Source organism: Rhinolophus ferrumequinum, chromosome 2, assembly GCF_004115265.2.
Source record: "Rhinolophus ferrumequinum isolate MPI-CBG mRhiFer1 chromosome 2, mRhiFer1_v1.p, whole genome shotgun sequence".
NCBI classification, from domain to species: domain Eukaryota; kingdom Metazoa; phylum Chordata; class Mammalia; order Chiroptera; family Rhinolophidae; genus Rhinolophus; species Rhinolophus ferrumequinum.
The window spans coordinates 99,433,179-99,451,191 of NC_046285.1; the positions used below are offsets into that span (position 1 = coordinate 99,433,179).

General features: G+C 40.3%; 1 protein-coding gene across 2 annotated transcripts; it reads right to left on the reverse strand.

Annotated features, from left to right (window-relative positions):
• Window positions 1–6,323: 6,323 nt before the first annotated feature.
• DNAJC28 (DnaJ heat shock protein family (Hsp40) member C28) lies at window positions 6,324–11,735 on the reverse strand. Of its 2 annotated transcripts, none has more exons than XM_033092473.1 (2): window positions 11,604–11,735; window positions 6,324–10,620 (listed from the first exon to the last, which is right to left on the reverse strand). In XM_033092473.1, exon 2 carries the CDS (start codon window positions 10,589–10,591, stop codon window positions 9,431–9,433), a length of 1,161 nt encoding a protein of 386 aa, XP_032948364.1. In that variant the 5' UTR covers window positions 10,592–10,620; window positions 11,604–11,735; the 3' UTR covers window positions 6,324–9,430. The 2 variants fall into 2 exon arrangements, with proteins under 2 accessions (XP_032948364.1, XP_032948357.1); XM_033092466.1 differs by having other exon boundaries at window positions 11,399–11,717.
• Window positions 11,736–18,013: the final 6,278 nt, after the last annotated feature.

Genomic DNA, 18,013 nt, shown 5'->3' on the forward strand with positions numbered 1-18,013 from the left:
GAGTCATTTGTTACAACAGTAGTAGAAAACTATTATAATGTAGCTATGCAAGAAACTGGTGATTAGATCTGGGAAGTGAGCTCAGGAGATCTGGATCTGGGGTGACAGGAAACCCATTTCTTTATTGCCTATCCTTTTGCATTGACTGAATTTTTACTATATACATGTGAGTTTTCATAATAATTTTTTTCCCCAAAATAAAGTACCTTATCTTGTTATGTATTATGTAACCATTCACCAGCCAGTTGATGTATTCGCTGCCCTCGGGCCAAAGGCTGTGGCCCCTGTGGGGATGTGGTCAGGCACTCACTGTTAGTGGTAAGTTTATGGGCATCTTCCAAACCTCTCAAGGTACTCAAGTTCATAAGAATGGGACCCAAAGGCATGAGTAAGCATTCTTCCTTTCTCTGCCAGCTCCCTGCCACTCGTGTTCAGTCATTCTGTGGATCCAGTTTGTGGATGCTTGTTTATGTCAGGCCACCACTCAGTTTGGTAAGAGTAGTCATTTGTTGTAAGAAAGGCGCAGTAGCAAATGCCTGAGAATACTAACAAGATTTATGGGTTTTTTAGGTAGAAATTTGTAAGTCATGTTGAAGAAAAAAACATAGGCCCCAAATGGTGTCACTTGTGTTAAAAGCCCATGAAACCAAACCTAGATTTAATACCTCATCTAACTGCAGTTTCCTCCTCTCCCAGAAACATAATCTTAATCAACTAGTCTGGAAGTTTCTGGTCAAGCACCAGTAAGGTAATCTGTCTCATGGGCCCTTTCTATCCCCTATAGAAAGAAGAGCAATCTGCATGATGAAAACCCTTCCCTTTCTCTTCCTCCAAAGAAATCTGGGCTCAAGAATTATCCTTTCTTTTCTTTTGTTACTAGCTCATTTGTCCCACCCTTTTTCCTACAAGAACTTTCCATTTTGTACAACCCCCTCCGAACACCCTTCTAGCTGCTAGGTGGGATGATGCCCCATTCATGAATTGCTTAATTAAAGCCAATTACATCTTCAAATTTACTTGGTTGAATTTTGTTTCTCAACAGTAATAATCAACTTTTGCTATAGATATAAGAGCATCTAAATTTAAATTCTTAAAACATTGCTAGTCATTTTTATGCTTAACACAATTTAAAACAATTCTTACTTCTTACGCTCCTGAAGACATTTCTTGCCTACAAAAAAGTAGTAAGCAACCTACTAAATTCAGAACCACTCTACATTTTTTTTACTTTTTTATTTTTTAAAAACACAGTTTTCACATACCATAAAATTCACTCATTTAAAGTGCACACTTCAGAGAGAGATTCAAGATGGTGGAGGAGAAAAACAATGCGCCTGGGTCCTTCTGAAAACACATTAAAATTACAACTAAATTATAGAACAATCAACATGGAGAACCATCTGAAGTCTAGCTGAACAGAGTCCTATAACTAAAAATATAAAGAAGAAGCCACATCCAGACTGGGAAGATGGGTGGAGATGCAGAACGGGCTCCAAACCTCTCTGTGGTGGTTGAGAATCAGAAGGGATGTCTTGGCAGTGGAGGTTCCCTCTGGAGGAGTGAGGGACTCCACCCCCCCACATCAGGCTCCCCAGCCTGGAGAAGTAGAGTCCCAACCACATCTGGCTGTGAAAAACAGTGGAGATTCCAGCCCTTCAGGTAGGACAGAAGGCTGCGGGAAACCCAGACATGCTCTCAAACGGCCCACGCACAGACTCACTTGCTCACAGACACTCACCTTGGGCTCCAGCACAGAGAAGGTTACTTGGAGGGCCTTGAAGACATATGGGGGGCAGACTGAGGACTGTGGCTTCAGGAGGAGGACTGAAGGACTCTCAGCATTTTCCCAGTGAGAGGTCCTTCTCCTGTGCAGCTGGCAGGTGGGCGCCATCTTTTCTATGTTGAGCCCACCCCCACAGGCCAAATCTGAATCTCACTGGCCTAGTGAATCTCACTGGCCTAGTCCACTGCTCCACCCTACTGACTCAGCTGGGACCCCACCCCCCCCACTCTCAAACAGCTGGAGGCACTTTCTCCACAAGCAGCCAGCCCCTCCCACATTGCACTCTTTCTTAGAAAACTGGGAGACCACGGACTCCAGGAAGGTTGCGACTGGCCTCAGTGTGCTCTGAGACTTTTGCTGAGTTGTTCCAGGCTCAGCACTGGCACCACACCAGAGTCTACATTAACCTGGTGACCACTATTCTTCCCACTCTAGTGGCTCCCTGAGACCTTGCCTCACCCAACTTGCATACTGCACGAGGCTTTATCAATGGCCGAAACTTAAGGGAGTTGGCAGGTGGCAGTATTCTTCAGGGTGCCCTGGCATTTTGTGGAGTTACCCCAGGCCTGGTACTGGTGGCAGTTGTCCTCAGTTTGCAATGTGGCCTCTCCCATGTACCTCCTTGTTCAGCACAGATAGCAAACAACTGTGGACTGCTTTGTAGCTCCTACCAGGTAGTCCCAGGCTGGTCACAAGCAGTGGGTGACCTGCGGCTGCACCAGAGTTCCTCCCAACATACTGGAGGTTGTCTTCAGACCACAACAGAACACCACCCAATTCGTCCCACAAGTGGCACACACAAAGGGTGGTCTCAATAGGCACCAGAGCCCACTGGGGTGAATCCCACTTAGTGTGGTAAGCCTCCTGCACAGCAGACAATAAGCTGGTGGATGTGGCCAAACCCCACAGCCAATCAGCCTGAGGGTCAATCCCACCAACTGACATGCCAATAGCAATCAAGTGTCAACTATAACAGGAGGGCACACACAACCCACAGAAGAACACTCCTAAACACCTGGCTCAGGAGACCAGGGAGACTGTGCCACTGGGTCCTCCAGGACACCTACTACATAAGGCCACCCGGCCAAGACTGGTAGACTTAACACATCTACCTAACACATAGAAACAAACACAGAGATGCAGCCAAAATGAGGAAACAAAGAAATACGTCCCAAATGAAAGAACAGCAGAAAAATCCAGAAAAGAACTAAACAAAATGGAGGCAAGCCAACTACCAGAGACACAGTTCAAAATAATGGTTATAAGGATGCTCAGGGAACTTATTGAAAATTTCAACAAAGAGATAGCAAGCATAAAAAAGGAGCTAGAAACCATAAAAAGGAACCAGTCAGAAGTGAAGAATATAATAACTGAAATGAAGAATGCACTAGAAAGAAATCACCAGCAGACTGGATGAAGCAGAGGATCGAATCAGTGATTTGGAAGACAAGGTAGCAGAAAACACCCAATCAGAATAGAAGAAAGAAAAAAGAATCCCCCAAAATGAGGAAAGCTTAAGAGACCTCTGGGACAACAATAAGTGTAACAACATTTGCATCATAGGGGTACCAGAAGGAAACGAGAGAAAGCAAGGCACTGAGAATATATGTGAAGAAATAATGACTGAAAACTTTCCTAACCTGGCGAAGAAAATAGAAATATAAGTCCAGGAAGCATAGAGAGTCCCAAACAGGATGAATCCAAACAGGCCCACTCCAAGACACATTATAATTAGAATGACAAAGGTTAAAGACAAAGAGAGAATCCTAAAAGCAGCAAGAGAAAAGCAACTAGTAACTTATAAGGGAGCTCCAATAAGACTGTCAGCTGACTTCTCAACAGAAATTTTTCAGGCCAGAAGGGACTGGCACAAAATATTCAACGTGATGAAAAGCAAGGACCTACAACCGAGATTATCTACCCAGCAAGGCTATCGTTTAAAATCAAAAGACAGATAAAGAGCTTCCCAGACAAGAAAAAGCTAAAGGAGTTCATTACCACCAAACCAGTATTACAAGGAATGTTAAATGGACTTCTTTAAGATGGAAAAAAAAAAGATAAAAATTACGAATAATAAAATGGCAATAGCTACATATCTATCAACAATTACTTTCAATGTAAATGGATGAAATGCTCCCATCAAAAGACATAGGCGGGCTAAATGGATAAGAGAACAAGACCCTTATATATGCTGCCTACAACAGACTCACTTCAAATTGAAAGACACACACACACTGAAAGTAAAGGGAAGGAAAAGGACATTTCATGAAAATGCAAATGAAAAAAAAAAGTTGGGGAAGAAATACTTATACGAGACAAAATAGACTTTAAAACAAAGGCTTTAAGAAGAGACAGTGAAAGACCCAGTAATCCCACTTCAGGGTATTTATCTGGAGAAACCCAAAAGTCTACTTTGAGGGGACCTGTGCACCCATATGTTCACTGCAGCATTGTTTACATTGGCCAAGATGTGGAGGCAGGCTGGGTGTCCGTCGATGGAGGAATGGATAAAGAAGAGGTGGTATAGTAGAATATTGCTCGGCCAGGGAAGGGAATGGGTTCTTGCCATCTGTGGCAGCATGGATGGACCTGGAGGGTACTACGCTGAATGGAGTCTCAGACAGAGAAAGATGCAGTGTGATTTCACTTGTATGTGGAATCTAAGAACAAAATTAACAAACAAAACAGAAACAAACTCATAGATACAGAAAATATTCTGATGGTTTCCAGATGGGAGGGTGTTGGGGGTGTGGCTGAAAAAAGGGAAAGGAATTAAGAAGTACAAATTGTTTGTTTCAAAGTAGTCATGGGAGTGTAGGGTATAGCATAAGGGATATAGTCAACAATACCGTAATAACTCTGTATGGTGTCAGAGGGGTACTAGATTTGTTGGGGTGACAGATGGGAGGGGGTTAAGGGGCAGGGTGGAAAAGGTAAAGGGATCAAAACTATAAATTGGTATTTACAAAACAGTCATGGGGATGTAAAGCATAGGGAATACAGTCAATAATATGATAATAACTATGTATAGTGCCAGGTGGGTACTAGACTATTCAGGGGGATCACTTCTTAAATTATGTAAATGTCTAACTATATGCTGTATAACTGAAATATAAAATATTGAATGTTAACTATAATTGATAAATTTAAAAAGGGGGTGAGGAAAACAAGAGGTCCAAAGTTCCAGGTATAAAATAAGTCACGGGGATGTAATGTACAGCATGGGGAATATAATTAGTAATATTGTGATAGCATGGTACAGTGTCAGATGGTTGCTGGACTTAAAACAAAGGCTATAACTTCTTTAGGAATCACTTATTTAGGAAGTGGTGATCACTTCTTTAGGAATACAAATGTTGAATAGCTATGATGTACCCTGAAACTAATATAATATTGTATGTTAGCTATATTTCTAATAAAAATATTTTTTAAAAAATGCACAGTTCAGCAGCTCTTAGTATATTCAGAGCTGTGCAACCATTACCACAGTCAATTCTAGAACATTTTTATCACCCCCAACAGACACCCTGGAACCATTAGTCACTCATCATTTCCTCCCAAACTCTACAGCCCTGGGCAACCACTAATCTATTTTCTATCTCAATAGATTCCCCTGTCCTGGACTTTTCATAAAAATGGAGTCATAAGATATGTGTCTTTCTTGACAGGCTGCTTCTACATTTCATGTAAAGCCCCCTGCTAGCTGAACGCACCACAGAGGACAGTGTCAGTCAATTTGGGACATAGACTGAAACTGACAAGATCAGCTTTGAAATCAACACTCCCCCAAGATAAGACCTACGGAACTTTTTCAACAAATCTTAAAAATCATAAGAACTTCTATTTATTATAATATTAGCACAATAACGTACATAATTTAATACTTAGAATGGAGTGCTCATTGTGTGTCAGTAACCGTGTGTCAGATTCTTTACACACATCTCATTGAATCTTCACAATCACTGATCATTATTCCTATTTACACCCGAGCATTCTGTAGATCAGTGCAGTTGGGTAATTTGCCCAGGGTCACACACCTACAAAGTGGCACAGTTGAGAGCGGAACCAGAGTCCACGTGCCCCATGCACTACAATCCACTGCATAGTTCCTGTTTATCCCAAAGCCATGAGATTCCCCTGATCTCAACTCTCAGTCACAGTTCTTAGTTGCAAAACAGCAGTCCCCACTCTCGCTGGATTAAGCAGAAAAGGGATTTATTAAAGGACATTGGAACTTTTGGGAGGGCTGGAGAAAGTGGCTCAAGGTTATTCCCAGGAAAAATGCCTAAAACCACACTGAAGAACTGACCTGGTGAAACACACACCAAGCTGCTGTGGCCAGAACTTCCCTGCCACTGCCATTGATGCCACTTCTGTGCCAGGAGCTCCCCCTGGCAGCCACTGTCTTCCTGCACCAGCTAAGTGGAACTTCTCCATAGAGAGCCATTTCCTTCAGTGCCTCATTCTGAACCCATGTCTCCCAAGGACAAGTCTTGTTGATAGAGCCCATTTCTGAGCATATTTAAGAAAATTAGGGATTTTCTCTCCTGCTAAGACCAACTTTAAATGTCTGACTTCCTGTACTAGGAAGCACATCTTCCCCAGATGAATGACACGTGCTACCGTCAGTATATGCCATGTGGAAGATGAGAGGCTGCAAAAGCACAACCGCTGTCCACTACATCATTTAAGGAAAGCTCACGAAGAATCTTAGGGCTCAACTGGGCAAATTATGATTTAAACTGTGGCTGAATGGGGAAGTTCAGAGGACGAGGCCACGGAATCAGGATCACCCAGAGGTGGAAACCACAGAAAGCAGAGGCCCAGCTGTAAATGCCAAAGCTGAGTCGCCACTGGGCCACATGCTCCTTGCCAGGAGGTTCTCAAGGGGCACTGGGAAGAACCCTGCCCCATGACTGAGTAAGTCTCTCTTGTAATAATGGTAAGCTTATTGGGGTGTATTTGGATGTATCTGTCCTGTTGAGACCTTCAGTAGGCTCTATCACTTTTGGGGCTGGGGACAATGGCATACATCAATCATTTAGGAAAGATACGGGTCCTTGAAGAGGAAGCCAGACCTTTGAAATTGGTCTTGGCAGGAAAGAAAATTGCTTAGACCCTACTTTCCTAAGTCTGGATTTGGGGCAGTGGGGGCATACTTAGGGCACTTGAGGGCTGCCCCAGAGGTAAGAGAATGGTGGGCTCTGTCATCCACAGCAGGCTGGGGCCTGGGCTCAGAAGCAAACTGGAGAGGGCTAAAAGCCAGGTTATCCCATCCTAGGGACTGTCATCCCTTCCCTGGTCATCCCTGAGCCTTGAGGAAAGTTGTAATTTGGTGTTCTGGTCTGGTCTCAGGCGGGCAAGAGGTATCATGACCACATTTGTGGGTCTGCCCTTCGGTCACAGCAAGAGAGGGAGCCCAGTGTCCCCAACCTGGAGCTGGGGTTCTGGTGGCAGCAGTAACACCAAGGAAAGTGAGTATCTGAGGATTACATGAGGGGTCCATCTGCCTCCCTCAATTCTTAATTTCTGAGAATCCAGATGGTAGAATGGTGGATTCTGTTTCAGGACTTCAGTAAATGTATGTTGAATGAACAGACCATTGTTGAAAAGGAAAGGCAGTACTTCTGAGTTCAGAAATCTCAATAAATTACTACTAGATCTGAAAAGCTGACAAAGTTAGAAGGTGAAAAACTACAAGAAAAAAGTCAATGCTGCTTCCTAAGAGAGATAAGTGTCAGATTCCAATTCAACAAACTCCAAGAAACTGGCCAAAATCTTTTTTCTGACCTGGAGTTTCGTTACTTAAATAAGTGAATCTGTTTTTATACAGGCGAATTTGCCTTCTTAACAAGAATAATCTATATTACAGTTTTGATATTATCAGTCAAAAAGGTTAAAAAACATTTATTTAGGTGGTCATCCAAAAGTATGGTTATTATTTGTTTTTGTAAAAATGGACCATTGAATAATAATTAACTTTATTACTATAGACAACATTTACAAACATAAAGTGTCTTGTGCTGAAATTAAGGATTTACCAGTTTTCTGGTAACTTTGCCTTCCCACCCATTACCCAATATTGAAAATGGTTTCCTTTACAAATGTTGCTGCAATGGAATTAGGTATCACACATTGAATTCCCATTTTTAATAACAAGATTGACAGAATCATAGCCTTCTAAAATATTTTGGAACTCAGTTCTCATTATAAAGCTATATTCATACTGTTCACAATTTTGTTTAGAGTAATACTATCATTATAGAGGCCAAATTCTAACTCATTCAACAAAATAATCACATATTATACCAAAGAATGCCCCATCATCCAAGTAAAAAGGCCTGAAATTTCCTTTTGAAGCTGTAGCTTTGTTTTGACTATCACAATTTACAAAATAGCTGTTTTTCCAAAACAGAAGTGGCAAGTGCCATGTTTCTGAAACACATCTAGAATACAGCGCTCTGAATTAAATAAGGAACAGACCTGCTCCTTTTGACCACTCTCCATGTCCTTCTAATTGCCTAATTCTGTGGCTAAAGCAATTAACAAACCTAAAATTCAGATTTTCTGAAAGGGGATGGGACACAACAATCTTATGAATGTCAATCTCTTGTCATTTGCCAAAGGTGCAAATTGGTACAAAATTCGGACATCGTGTCTTTGTTTACTAAAGGATGACAGTAAATTGAGATTTTCATATGGCTGAAAAAGCCTCTGGGGAGTCCCATACATGACACAGAGAGAAGCTTCAGACTCAATCATTCTCTGGTTAGATATGAAGCCAGACGTGAAATCTTAACTTTCCATTGAGCCCAAGGATTTTTTTCCCCCACCTTTGAACGATCAGAAAATACACTCAAAACTCTTTAAAAGTGGGCACTGGGGTCTATTTCTAGAATAGCTAAATCATCTAGCTTGGTTGATTGATTTGTGCAGCCAATGGATCATGAAGTTAGGCAGGAAAAAGTACAACCCAGATTTTTTTTTTCTTTAAATCCAGTACACACACAGAAGGCCCTTACAAAAAAAAAAGAAGAGTACCTCTCTTAGGCTAATTCCCTTATCTTAACATTTTCACCCATATAGAGTATCCCAAAAGTCTTGGAACAGTTTTGGGCTTCAATAAAACCTCAGGTGTATAAATGCAGAAAACATGCAAAAAACATACATCATTTGGAGGTTTACTTGTTTAGTTTTGTGACTTTTGATAACACATTTTTAGTTTTTTTGTTACTGTTGCTAAGTACCTGTGTTTGAACATGGCAAACAGCAACTGTTTTTAAGTTACTAGAGTTTAAAACTGCACGTTTGGAATATTCGTTATGATCCCCAGTCAGAATCCCTGTCCTAACTCATTTTACCTGACTGACAGTTAAACTCTGAAATGGATTCAATTGTTGTCTTACAAGTAAGTTCTCTTCTTTTCTTGCTATATTCCCAGAGCAAAGCTGGTTGAACATTTCTCTGACAGTTTCTTATAGCTTTCTTACTCATATAATACATCACTGCAGATGTGATTAGTTTTGTGAAAAGCACCCAGGCACACAGTTCTCAAACTCCTGTTTTACAGCCATAAATCTCAGCCTCTATGTGTGATGTCAGTACAACCAAAAACAATTTGGGGCAGTAGTGTGAACATTGAAATGGTCACATTTTAATAAATTTCCACATATTCATCCAGTTGAAAAAACCTGTCTTGACTCCAGGTGTTTTCTCCCCTTCTTCCTGATCAATGTTACTTGGGTTTTTATCTGTGACTTCTTTTGTTTTTATAAGGGTCTCATATATTTCCTGGACTTTGGCAATTTCTTTCTGTGCATCAAAATGGACTTTTTGCCTGGTCAGGAGAGGAACAATTAAATTAAAATCATTAATTCGCTTATTTAGTTTTCTGATGTTTTCTTGAAACTGCTCACAAACTTGGCTCCACTGTTTCTGTTCAGTTGATGTCATTGGATTCCCAAGTTTTTTCCTTGACACTAAAATTGCCTTTCTGAGTTCATCAATAGTATCCTTTATTTCCTTTTGCATTAGAATCCATTCTGGTTGGTATCCATTATCTATCAATATTCTGTTCAGGTTGTGGGTCATAGGATCAATATATGAACAGCCAGAAAATTTTTTTAGAGGTTTTCCTTTCCCACTGAGATTGTCAAAGTCTCCTTTTGCCATTGATTCCTGAATGAGATCCTCCACTAAACGCTCTATTGCTTTAGTTATCTTTTGTTCTTTACTCTGTCTTACATCTTTAACAGTTAAACTATCAGCAAAATACTGTCTTTGTATTTTCTGCTTTTGATATTCCATCACTTGCTCAGTTGCACGATCTGCTCTAAATTGCCTATATTGTTTCTCTCGTTGACTTGGAGTTCCAAAACCAATACCTTCAAAACTTAAATAATGCCGGTGTTGGGGTGTTTTATATTTGAGTTTTTCTTCTTCTTCTTCTGCTACTTCAACTTTATTCTGTCTGGCATTTGTTTGTTCTATCACATGGGAAAGCACCATCCTATAAGCTTCTTCAATCTTTATAAATGTTGCAGAATCAGCAGTAGTAGAACCACTGTCCGGATGGTACTGCTTGGCAAGCTCACGAAAAGATTCCCTGACATCATCAGCGGAGCATCCTTCATCCAAATTCAGGCGCCTATAATATTCTCTCATCTTCTTTTTGGATTTATGAGTTGATATCATCCTATTTCTAATTACACCAAGATATGGAAGCACTTTCACTCGATTAGGAATCATTGCAGCATTTATCAGATGCGATCTTAAGATTTGAGCCATCATCACATACATTGTGTTCATTTTTGTACTCAGTTCTTCCTAGCAACGATCTATAAAATGACAACAAATATAGGGCAAAGAAAGTTGTGTTATCCACTAATTTCCTATATTCAACAGTACGGAAGAAATTACAAGTACAATATGGGGCAGTTCTTTCTAAAGCTGTTGCCAAACTTCTTATAGCTCTATTTCATTTATATTAGTGGAGAAATGGAAGTTGATAATGTCTAGCTTTAACATATTGTGATATTATCTGGATTCTACCCACTAACCACAGAATTTTAGAGCAAGCAAGTTCTTAGAGACCATCTAATCTAATCTTTTCATTTTATGAGAGAATGTCGGCCTAGAACGTTAAGCAACATAACCAAGTCACAGCAAGGTGTAAGCAAAATGAAACAGAAAGGTGTACGCACGTGAAACAGAGGACATGACAAAGTATGTACCTAATCCGACGCTAAATTGAATAGAATCAAGTATCCAAAAAACTTTAAGCTCTATACCTTGTTTGGAAGGAGCTTTTTGCTACATGCCAGAAAACCAAGATAAAGGTGAGCTCTCCCAACATGTTAGCTGGTATTTTAAACACGCATGCTAGAGGAGAAAGACTTGTACATAGATAATGGCAATGAAATGATGGAAATGGCTTAATTGTGTGATTTTAACGGTAAACGCTAAAACTCATCTCCTGGGGGCCCCAATATTCTGGACAATTGGGGTTAACGGCTTTTAGAGTCGGTTGGGACAGTGGTGATTGTGCCAACGTGGTTGTTGCAGGGGAGTGGTGAGCCCCAACGGGGCACACGCCCAGCCCGGTGGCCTACTCACCACAGACGCCGGGAAAGGGGCTCAGCGGCTCCTGCCCCCATGCTGCGCCTCTGCGCATGCGTGCGCGGCCCGCCCTCGTCTCATCAGGCGCCTCCGGGGCAGCGAAAGGTGTCTTCGCTGGACTAGACCATCTGCCGTTTTACACTGAGGGGTTTGAGGGAGGGGTGGAGGGCAGAGTCATACCTAATCGGAACAGGTATCGTACCTTACCGGTGGACCCAAGAATCTCTCTTAAAACGAACTCTACCCAAGAGGACACAGGTAGGACATTTCGGGAGGACACGTCCCATCCCAGGGCGATCCGCTCCGCCTCCGTCCCTACCTCGAGAGGGAGGTGGTCCGGTCGATTGGAATTGTGGGGGCTGTAGTTTGTCGGGAAGTGCGACGCGCACTGGACTCCTCCGCGCTCTTGCGCCTGCGCCTTCCACGAGAGAGGCGGGGAAGGTGAAAATAGCTTGAGGGCGGAAACGGAGGCGTGTATAGGACTTATTGCAGAGTGTGGTGGGTGTAGGTTGGTACCTTTGAAGTCTTAGTGGTTCCGAGGGCGACGGCCCTCAGTAACTTGTTTTTGGGAGGGGAAGACGAGCCCGTTTCCCTAAACAGGACCTGAACAACCTTTTCCGAGTCTGCAGACGCGGATGCCGGCGCAGAGACGTGAAAGATCCACCTAACTCAGAAAGGTCGAGCTAACCCAGGCTAGAAACCTCGTCTTTCATTAATTTAGCAAGTACTTACTGAGCACCCCTGCTTAGCCAGGCGTCGGTAGGCGGTGAGGATAAAATCAGAATAGGGGTTTCCGGGTTTTAAGTTCAGTCACCGTCATGGGGATTTACTACGGAGAGATAATTTTTTAAAAAACAAGGAAAAAACTTGAGTTTACCTTCTCTCTGGGTGCACAGAAAAAGGTTTAAATTCTGATTCAGAGGAATTTTCTTACAAGCAAACAATGAACTGTGTGAAAGAAAATAGTGTTAACTTTTTTGGTCGACACCTTAAAAAGCATAAAAGAAAAAAGCATCGATACAGTTTAAAAACCACTCATACTTGTATACCGTTTTGCATTTTACAAAGCTCTCGTCACAAATTTCATTTTGATGTTTGCATCTTATAAGTAAGTATACTTTAATCCTGAGTAGTTTAGTGACTTGATTAAATGGCAAAGCTAGTAGTCGGTAAATGGCAAAGTTAGGAGTAGAACTGTAAGTCCATTTCTCTTTTCAGAGGGTCAGTATTATGATATGATTCTGTACATATAGGAGGTGAATTGGATTCGATTGAGTACCTATAAAGAACACTTTCAGCTGCAGAGTGTACACTAGCTAAACTACTTGGATTATTTTTCTCATGTATAAGAAACGTGGAGCTAGACAGTTTCTAGTATTGATTGAGCTACCAAGAGTTGCCACGTTTGCTTTACCGTTCTCTCTTTCTTCATATAGGTTCCCCCGCCCCCAATCATTTAAAAGAATTGCATATATTATGTCTCTTTACCCCAGAGTACTCCAGTGTTTATTTCCTCAAAACAAGGACACACCATAGTACTGTTACCAAACCAGCAGATTTAACATAGATATATTATTTAATATACAGTTTTGTGTTCCAGTTTCACCAATTGTCCTAATGATGTCCTTTAGAGCAATACATAGACTTTTAAGTCAGCAGGTCAAATGAATGATAAACCAAAGCATTGTTGTTTAGTTTAGTTGTGGGCAGAAAGAGACCACCATATTAAAATAATGGTTCTTTTCCTTTTAAAAAGGTGGCTACATAGTCTGCAGTCAGCAATGCTAGTGTTATAATATGATGTGGTTAAAAAAAAAAATTTAGAGTCAGAACAAACACACAGGTTGACTAGCATTTTTAATGTGATTATGTTACCTTGCTTAACTGTAGATTCTTAAAAATGTGTTCAGTTTTCATTATAATATTAACCATTTTAAGGGTATGTCATGATTAAAATCAACATACTTGAACCTCAGTCTATCGTTTCCACAGTCTAATTATTACCTCAAGTTTATCAGCTGGGATGTAGTATATTATTACACATAGGACTGGTTTTTAAATGAAAGTGTGTTAGATTAGATGTATGTGACAGTTCCTGGTTTAGAGCATCTTTTTCATGAGTCTGTGCACTCACAATATTGTTGAGCATTTTGAAACAAATTTTCTCATAGAGACAACTGTCACATAACACTATTTGCAAGAATTTAGTTTGCACACCAAAACCTTTACTAAATTATGTTGCTGAATGGATAGAAAATAGATGATATTATTGACAGTTACAAAAAACCCAAATTTCCTTAAGGGGGTTGGGGGGTGGGAGATGAGGGTAAGGGGGATCAAATATATGGTGATGGAAGGAGAACTGACTCTGGGTGGTGAACACACAATGTAATTTATAGATGATGTGATACAGAATTGCACACCTGAAATCTATGTAATTTTACTAACAATTGTCACCCCAATAAATTTAATAAAATAAAAATAAATTTAAAAAAAACCCAAATTTCCTGACTATCATTATATTAGATATTTACTGCGCTACTGCAAAAAGTGTGGCACTACAAAAGCAACCACTTTTCTCTTTGTACTCTCAGATGTAATTTCACACCTTGACTGAAGCAAATGAGGTCTCTGTTTTAATCCGTGTTTTGTGTTTTTGTTTTGTTGTGCTGGTTCTGTGATAACTGCAAAGAAGTTGATTTTTTCCCAATAAATTGTGTTGTCATAGTAACCAAAAAATCACACTTCCTTGAAGATTGATTTATGATTCAGTCTGGATCCTAAAACTGAATATTGTCCAATGACGTTTGCAAATGTATCTTCTGGAGCTACAGCCTTTAGAACCACCATGAAAATGCTTTCCTCTCTGAGTGACATCGAATTCATTTTTTACTCTTTTTGATCAAGGAACAGTTTGATGTAGAGAATGTCAGCTTTAAAAGAAAGAAGGTGGTAGATTAACTTACATAGTACAACACCACTCTAAATTATAAGGGAAAGGTGCCATGGAAAAGAGAAGATTCACAGTCACTTGGGTATTTTTCCCTTTTCCTTCTCCCCAAGCAGGTTAACCAGTTTTTGAACTGTCCTGAGGTGGTCAGTAAGGGCCACACACAGAGTTTGTGCGTGTTTGCTAATGGTAAAATGCCCTCCCCGACACAGGATGTCTAATTTTCATTTTTGGCGTTGAATTAATGTGATGATTTATTGTCACTTGAGCCTGAAATATCTACATTTGACTGGTACTGGTCTATAGCACCTTCTGTTCCTTGAAATTATGAATAATGTATATACCTCCCTCTAATTGCAGGCTACCGTTTGGGAAAACAAATGCACATCAGCTGCCTGGGAATCAAAATTTGAATTGTTTCCAGCCCATATTACGTTTACCCAGTATGTTTATTGAAATCACTTACAGCACAACTACTCCCTGCTTTTCTGACCCTTCAAAATTTGTTTCCAGCTTTATTGAAGTATAACTGACAAATAAAAATTGTATATATTTAAGGTATGCAACTTGATAATTTGATATACACATACATTGTGAAATAATCACCACAATCAAGCTAATTAACATACCCAGCATCTCTGTAGTTACTATTTTTTCAGGGAAGACACAATCTACTCTTTTAGCAAATTTCAAGTATATGATACGGTATTGTTAACTGTAGTCAGTCAAAATGTTTTGATAAAGAAAAAACAGAACAAGGAGGGTTTACTTCCTCTTAACTGCTGTCCAACTGTCAAAGGTTTTAGCAACAAAACTCTAAATACATCAAAACCGTCACATAACCCTATTTGCTAGAGGACCATCCAAGATGTTTTACAGAGAGAATTGGTTTTAAGGCAAATCTAACTCCAAAGACAGCTTCGTAATGAGATGGGTGCTTCTGTTCAAAAAGCCCATCACCTGGGGATGCCTCTGAATGACCCTTTCACCTTAAGGCTTGTCCAGACACACCTCCAGGTCTGGGTGAGGAAGATACTGTATCATTTGGCCCAAGCTATTCTCAGTAGAAGAGCACAGGAAATGAGCATATGCATCCAGTTTGTTACCTAAGCTTTTTGAAGAGGCCCTTCTTAAGTCACATTCTTGTATTAAACGAAATTTTAAAAAATCACATGATTTCTATTCTTTTCCTTGACAGCTAAGGTTTATCAGCTCTGGGGGATGTCCACAGGGAGTGTTTAGTTTTGTCTTAGTTCTGAGAAAATACACATTGAAATATTTATGGATAAAGGGATATGATGTCTGCATATTATTCTCCAATGATTTAGAAATAAATGCATGTACAGAGCAAGGGGGCAAGAGACAGGAAACAGCAAACTGCATGGAAGGAAATGTTAATTGGGAAATCTGGGTAAAGGTTATTTGGAATGTGTGTTCTTGCAACTTTTCTGCATGTTAAATGTGAGTCATTTTTAATTTCTAAAAAATTTTTGCCAAAAATTGGAAGCAATCAAGATGTCTTTTAATAAATGAATAAAACCTGAAACTAACATAAAATAATACTAAATGTCAACTATAATTTAAAAATATATATATAATCATGGATGTAAAGCACGGCATAGGAAATAGTCAATTGTATTGTAACGGCTATGTATGGAGTCAGGTGGGTAGCAGACTTGGGGTTATCACTTTGTGAGGGGGGTAAATGTCTAATCAATATGTTTGTGCACCTGAAACTAAAAATAAGTGAATAGATTAAACTGTGGTATATCCATACAATGAAATATTATTCAGTAATAAAAAATAATTGAATCTTAAATGCGTATTGCTAAGTGAAAGAAGCCAATCTGAAAAAGCTACATGTTGTATGATACCAACTTTAAGACATTCTGGGAAAAAAATCTATAGATAGTAAAATGATCAATGAGTTAAAAAATTGGCAAAGGAATTGAATAGACGTTTCTCCAGAGAAGACATACAAATGGCCAACAAGTATATGAAAAGATGTGCAATATCACTAACTCATTAGGGAAATGCAAATTAAAACCACAATGAGATATCACATCACATCCACCAGGATGATTACTATTAAAAAAAAAAGGGAAAATAAGTGATAGCAAGGACAGGGAGAAATTGGAAACTGCACTATTGGTGAGGATGTAAAATGGGGGAGACATTTTTGATTGTTACAATAGGGGATTGTTACTGGCATCTAGTGGGTAGAGACCAGGGATGCAGCTCAACATCCTACAATGCACAGGACAGCCCCCCCAGCCCCCCAAAGAATCATGTGGCCCAGAATGTCAGTAATGCTGAGGTTCAGGGACCCTGCTGTGTTCTGTTCTTTGTTGTTTAAGCCACTCAGTCTGGTATTTTGTTACAGCATCCCTAGCAAACCAAAACAACAGGTCTCTTTGAGCCTCAATACATTGCTTCAGTGGACTCCAGGAATTTGTATTGTCCAAGTTGTTTCCTCCCAGATGGAAAACTAAAAGCAAGTACTGTTTCCCCGAAAATAAGACCTAGCCGGACAACCAGCTCTAATACGTCTTTTGGAGCAAAAATTAATATAAGACCCAGTCTTATATAGTAAAATAAGACCTGGTATATTACATATTACATGATATTACTAATTAATGGATTTGCCTATTCTGGTTATCCCATGTAAATAGAATCATAAATATGTATGTGGTCATATGGGACTGGATTCTTTCGCTTAGTGTGTTTCAAGGTTCATGGTGCAGCACGTCTTCATTCCTTTCTGACTAAATAACACTCCATTTTATGGCTGGACCACATTTTATCAATTCATTAGCTGATGGACATTTGGATTGTTTCTACTCAGGAATTTTTAAATGTTAATTTACAATTGGCTCCAGGTAAAGGAAAATGGCCTTACATTGTGGTAAATACAAGTTCTAAGTGGCTTGAGAAAGAATGGCTCTCTTTTAAACAGTGGTGGAGGTGGCAAAATTTATGTATTGGCTAATTACCAAGAAGCAGCTCGGGGAGATAAGAAGCCAAGAACTGTCAGCGTAACGTGAACTTTGAAAAGAAAATGTGGGATTTTACACATCTTCTGACCTACCTGCAGTTGTATCCATCACTCCAGGTCTGGAGTTGGACTTTTGTCATGGGGGGGTGGCCCTGGGCTCAGGAATCCCCTTGCTGTGTTCGGGGCGCCCACCATTTTGTGACAGGCAGTCTCCCTGACAGCCCAAAGGGCTTGTTCTCGTTCTCCTAACCCTTGGCTGTGAGAACAGGGTGGGTGACCTCAACTTGGTCAATCAGATCATCGTGCCTGGGACTTGAAGCCTGGACAAATGACCCAGAGACACAGGCGGTCCGAGTGCATTTTGGTTGTGGGGCAGCTGCAGACGGAGGGCACTGGAAGTGGGGCCAGTGGAGCCTGACTTGGCCATGGCGGCAGTGTCCTTGCCAGACTCTCCCTGTGGCACGATTTTGGCTGTTTCTGGCTGCTTAGCAGGAGAGAGAATAGCCAAGATAAAAAGTAAGGCACTAGCTGTACCAGTTACTAACTTTACTATAATTAAAATAGTACTATATTGTACCTGAGTTATTTAAAAGTTTGTATAGCAATTACAAATATTAAAAAATTGAGAGAGAATATTTAGAGTCTGAAATCTTAGAAATTATAATAC

What these genes read in the sequence shown, in the direction of transcription:
- DNAJC28 (XM_033092473.1), bottom strand. Translation starts at nt 10,591, where the DNA reads ATGAACACAATGTATGTGATGATGGCTCAAATCTTAAGATCGCATCTG.